Source organism: Seriola aureovittata, chromosome 5, assembly GCF_021018895.1.
Source record: "Seriola aureovittata isolate HTS-2021-v1 ecotype China chromosome 5, ASM2101889v1, whole genome shotgun sequence".
Taxonomy (NCBI): Eukaryota; Metazoa; Chordata; class Actinopteri; order Carangiformes; family Carangidae; genus Seriola; species Seriola aureovittata.
This window is the reverse complement of record NC_079368.1, coordinates 1,193,570-1,198,745: the sequence shown is the minus strand read 5'-3', so window position 1 is coordinate 1,198,745 and position 5,176 is coordinate 1,193,570. Positions and strand designations below refer to the sequence as shown.

Sequence of the window (5,176 nt, the reverse complement as noted above, 5' to 3'; positions counted from 1 at the left end):
TTGACGTTTCTCATCGAGGTCACATGACACAGTGATTGGTCAATGTTTGTCTGTTAGTATTTCACACCAGTGTATCTGCCACTTCATCCCTCTGGACCCCCTCCAGATGTCTGGAGAGGAGAGTCAGTGATGTCACTGCGGGGGCGGGGGCATTTGTGTATATAAGTACAGGGCCTGCACAGGGAGACCTCTCTGTGAGGCAGAGCTGAGCTGACACCAGGATACTGTAGATGAGCCAGCGACCTCTCAGACCTCTCTGGACTGTGGATACGCTTTCATCCTACAGCTGATGATTGATGCTTCTTTTATTCTCAGGACTCTGGACAGTTCATCTGAGCGCCGTCTTCTTTATTCCTGTTTTTGTTGATCTGCTGCATCAGGATGTTTAACCCTGTCACTTTACAACAGCTCATCACCACCCTGTTTGTGCTCTGCGGTGCTGCAGTTATGGTGAGTCTCTGACCGGCTGCTTTTAAAGCTTCTCTGTGTTCATGTGTGTTTGTGAAGGTTCACTGTTTTCAATCTTTATGGCTAATGTTGGATGAGCTGTCCTCCATCCTGACCTGACCTCTGACCCTGACCCAGACTGCAGAGGGTGAGTGTCCATCTGAGTGCTCCTGTGCCCCCTCACCTCTGCTCTGCCCGCTGGGCGTCAGCTGGGTGACCGACCCCTGCGGCTGCTGTAAAGTGTGTGCGAGGCAGTTCAACGACGACTGCAGCGCCACCGAGCCCTGTGATCACATCAAGGGGCTACGCTGCCATCTTGGGGCTGGAGGAGATCCCAAGAGAGGACTGTGTCGAGGTGAGGGTGACACTGAGCAGGGTGACACAACCAAAACACACGATTCAACTCAACTAAGATGAAAGAACAAAACAGCTCTGGGTTTAAACAACAAAACATATCAGTAGTAAGGAAACTGTGCATCTTCTGAAAGTAAAACCTGCTTGTATGAAAAATAAAAATTGAATAAAAGTGATAAGTATTATAATAATAATGAAATAGCAAAATATAATATATTCACATATTTACATGTACATGTATATACAACAGACAGTATAATATAATATAATATAAAGGTAGTTATTATAATATCAATTATTAGATATTAAAATCAAAATCCCTCAATAAATCTGAAAATCAAGAAAAAAAAATCCCTCATTGAACAGTTCATAACAGAAGGCAAACTGTTCGTGACCACTTCTTATAAGGAGGAAAAATATGGCTACCAGTCCAAATAAATCACAAGACAAATGACCAGTGTAAACAAAGATTTATATATTAAAGGAGTACTGATTTTCTTCCTGCTGCTCAGCCTGTGGAGAAATTTGTATAAAGTCTGAAGGAGAAAATAACCTAGTGATGTCATCAGGGTTATTTTGCAGAATACAAATATTCGTCATAAACTGGAGTTTTAAAGATGTGGACAGGGAGGATCAAATAAAGGGTGCATTATGGGAACTGTAGGATACAGGGCTTTTGTAGGTTGACATATAATAGGGACTGAAAGACTTGACAGCATGTTTCTGCCTCTGTTGCACAAGTTTGGACCATCCCTTCTTTATTCCTCAGTAGCACATCCCTTTAATTTAAAAAGCATGAAATCATGAACTATTCCCTTTAGAAAATGTATTCCTTCCCCAGTTTGACCCTACAGGCTGTGAGGTGTTAGATGTGTTTTCTAAAGCGTCCTCAGCTCTGTTTCCTGTTTTGTGTGTACGTGTTGACAGCTGAGGCCCAGGGTTTGCCCTGCGAGTTAAGTGGGCGGATGTACCAGCACGGCGAGGACTTTCAGCCCAACTGCGAGCACCAGTGCACCTGTATGGACGGGGTGGTGGGCTGCATGCCCCTCTGTCCCCACAAAGTGCCTCTACCCGACTGGCGCTGCTCGTGGCCCCGGCTGGCGCGGCCTGAGGGCGGCTGCTGCGAGGAGTGGTTGTGTGACGATGACAACCACATCAGTGAGGAGCCAGAGGAGCTGACACACACCTCCCTACCAGACGGCCAGCCCCTTCTCAACCACATCAGTGCCCTGGTGCCGGCCCCGCCTCAGCCCCCAGCTCTGACCAGAGGGGCCACGTTCAGAGGTAAACATTGCAGCATATCCCAGCAGAATACACTTTGTTGTGGTTTCAGAAAGGTTTTTAATTTCTGAAATTCAAAAATTTCTCAAATAACAATAACTTGCATTGAAGGGGAATTCTGTAATATTTGTTTCACACTGGTGCTCTAATGTCATGAAGTGAAGTTTCATCGGAAACAGAGATCATATTCAATTTCTGAGGTAGTTTCTACTTCTTAGCTTTCTTTTAAAAAAAGTTCTTTAAAAAAAATATCAAAAATATATATTTAGCCTAAATATGTTTCTTGTTTTAAATAAAATTTAAAGATTTAACCCTGAGAGAGAAAAGGTGAGGGGCAGTGTTTTCTTGCCAGTTAGATATACAGTTTTTGTTATACAGTTTATTATGTTGTAGACTAAATTGTAAATGGATGAAATTGCAATTTTGCAAATGTATAAAAAATCTGAAATTTAAAGCTCCATTCAGTCCAACTTTGTGATGTCACAACAAAGCAGTCACTAAGCCTCGCCCACCTGGACCCACCATTCAACTTGCAGGATTTGGTTTCTCTGAGTGTTTACCTGATATCTGCTATATTTTTATTGGATCACTCAGAAAACAGTAAGCCAATCAGAAGAGAGGCTCAGAGCCTCCTCTCTTCTGATTGGTTCACTGACCTGTTGTTACTAGAGGTCCAGAGAGAAGCCTGAGAGAGGAAAACTACACTGAGGTTTTGCGGTTCTTAGAACCACAAATATATCTTCTTATAGATCAACACTTCAAATAAAACACAGAAGAAGAGGAAAACATGGAACTTTAAATTCCTCCTTAATTCGGTATTTTGTAGAAGCCCCTTTTGGCAGTAAAAAGACCTTTGAGTCTTCTAGGGTAAGTCTCTTCAAGCTTAGTACACCTGGATTGGGCAGTTCATCCTCAGAACCTTGCTCATGGAGGTTATGAGCTCATGCACTGGCTGAGAAGGAGCATATCCCGAATAAATGAGTTCAAGTAGATGGTGGAGACAAAGACTCTCTCTGAGAGGTGAAACGTCTCCAAGCATCTACAACCAAGTTCAGTTTCCCTCAGTTCAGCTTGTCTTGGATAAAATTGAAACGGCTTCTCCTCAGGGGATCATGAATGTGCTCAGTGCATAAAACTGCTACCTTCACATCAGACTTTGCGATTCATTTTGATCTGGCATTAACAGCAGAATCTTTATGATTCATCCTGGGGACCTTAAATGTCCACAGCTAATTGCATGAAAATGTGTTGTGGACTTGTAAACATATCATCAAAACAACTGACTGACATCTCTAATCTCAGCTTTTTCGAGGCCATGAATGTATGGATAGAATGAATGAATCTTTACAAATATCAATGTTTGATTGTCTTTCTTTGTCTCTGTCACAGAGATGGTGTCCTTCCCCATGTCTGAGTTATTGCTCAAATCCAGCTGTTTCCCACAAACCACTGCATGGACTGAGTGCTCCACCACATGTGGGATGGGCATTTCAAGTCGCGTGACCAATGACAACCAAGACTGTCGGCTGGTCCGAGAAACCAGACTGTGCCAGGTCCAACAATGTGAGCTGCGGCTTCCTGTAGCTAGCAAGGTATGCTAAGAATCAGGCCCATTAGGAAATGAAAGAATATTGGAGATAAACAGAGCAGTAGGATTTAAAGGGTATTATATTACAAAGCAGTCCAGTACTGGTAGTGAACTGGCTTTGAGATGATGTGTTTGTCAGTTAAAGTCCTATGTTGAAGTTAATATGATTTTCACTCATGTATAAAGAATAAATAAATTAGTAAACACTGACGAAAATCTGTTTGTCGTCCAGAAAGGGAAGAAGTGTCAGCGAACCGTCCGACCACAGCAACCAGTTAGTATCACCTTCGCCGGATGCTCAACAGCACCGCGGTACCGCCCTCGCACCTGTGGGACTTGCACTGATGACCGCTGTTGTACACCCTCCCTCTCCCGTACCGTGCGCCTTCATTTCCACTGTCCTGATGGGGAGAGTTTCTACAGGAACGTCATGTGGATACAGCGCTGCAGCTGCAGCTCGAGCTGTCGCACGCACAGCGAGGCCTCCAGCCCTTCAGTCAGCCTCCACAACGACATCCACACCTTCAGGCACTGAGGCGACTCATTATGCCCTGCCCCTGCCCGGCACACTGGCCGCAGACTCTGCACCTATCCGCAGCCTATCCCATGCTTCCCTGTCAGTCAGATGGGTGGGGACCTCTGAGTTCCTGCCACCAAACTCCCTTCCCCAAAACCAGGCAACACAATTTCTAGCACTTTAAGCATCCTGCCATGATAATGTCAGTTTGCCCACACTAGAGGGGTGTTACCTCTCTAGTACCAGGGCAGCACTGAGGACGACATACAGCATTTTACTGTGTCAGACTGCTGGCGGAGACTTCTAACTTTTATTTATTTGTCACTTTGTGTAATCGTCATTATTTTGAATCAGGGTGGAAGAACGAGATGACATGAGACATTCATCAGAGAATATAGGGACTGTGTGTGAGTGTGTGTGTGTGTGTGTGTGTGTGTGTGTGTGTGCGTGTGTGCGTGTGTGTGTGTGTGTGTGTGTTTCGCTCATTATCCTACCACAGCATATAGTTAAAAACATTCAGTGTATATAGAGATAGACTTCACTGTCAATGGTGGAGTGGTAAATTCTAGGATCACCTCATTTTTCGGGGTGTGATTTTATTTTAGTTGATTGGTGGATTTGGGGGGGGGGGGGGGGGTCCTAGTGCCCCTCCCAGCATGTTGTTCAGGTGAGTCCTTCAGATTGTACATACAACGCTTTATTTCAAGGGCGCAAATGATGCTATGAGACATATACTGTAAACTCCTGTACATCTAATAAAAACATATCAACCTGTGATCCGTCTTATTTTTTGGCTAATGTTTGAATGAAATGAGGTTTGAGAATTTTTTGATTCTCTATCTCCATTATGTTCCTACTACAGTGCAGCTGCTACAATGGTTAAAAAAAATGTTTTTTCATGATCATTTCATTGATCATATTCAAATTCAGTCTAGACATAGAATCTATAGTGAAAGTTCATGTTGCTGGCATGATGTCACTATGACATC

The 5,176-nt window shown here is 43.8% G+C and overlaps 1 protein-coding gene across 1 annotated transcript; it reads left to right on the top strand.

Annotated features, from left to right (window-relative positions):
• Window positions 1–206: 206 nt before the first annotated feature.
• On the top strand, window positions 207–4,962 carry ccn1l2 (cellular communication network factor 1, like 2). Its single transcript, XM_056375422.1, has 5 exons — window positions 207–450; window positions 586–802; window positions 1,729–2,085; window positions 3,472–3,674; window positions 3,903–4,962. The coding sequence occupies exons 1-5, from the start codon at window positions 382–384 to the stop codon at window positions 4,203–4,205; spliced, it is 1,149 nt and encodes a 382-aa protein (XP_056231397.1). The 5' UTR covers window positions 207–381; the 3' UTR covers window positions 4,206–4,962.
• The last annotated feature ends 214 nt before the right edge of the window (window positions 4,963–5,176 follow it).

Bases quoted from the DNA above. Each gene is read 5' to 3' on its own strand.
- ccn1l2 (XM_056375422.1), top strand. From the start codon at position 382: ATGTTTAACCCTGTCACTTTACAACAGCTCATCACCACCCTGTTTGTG. The intron at 451-585 runs GTGAGTCTCTGA...ACCCTGACCCAG, and splicing joins TCTGCGGTGCTGCAGTTATG to ACTGCAGAGGGTGAGTGTCC. The intron at 2,086-3,471 runs GTAAACATTGCA...TCTCTGTCACAG, and splicing joins CAGAGGGGCCACGTTCAGAG to AGATGGTGTCCTTCCCCATG.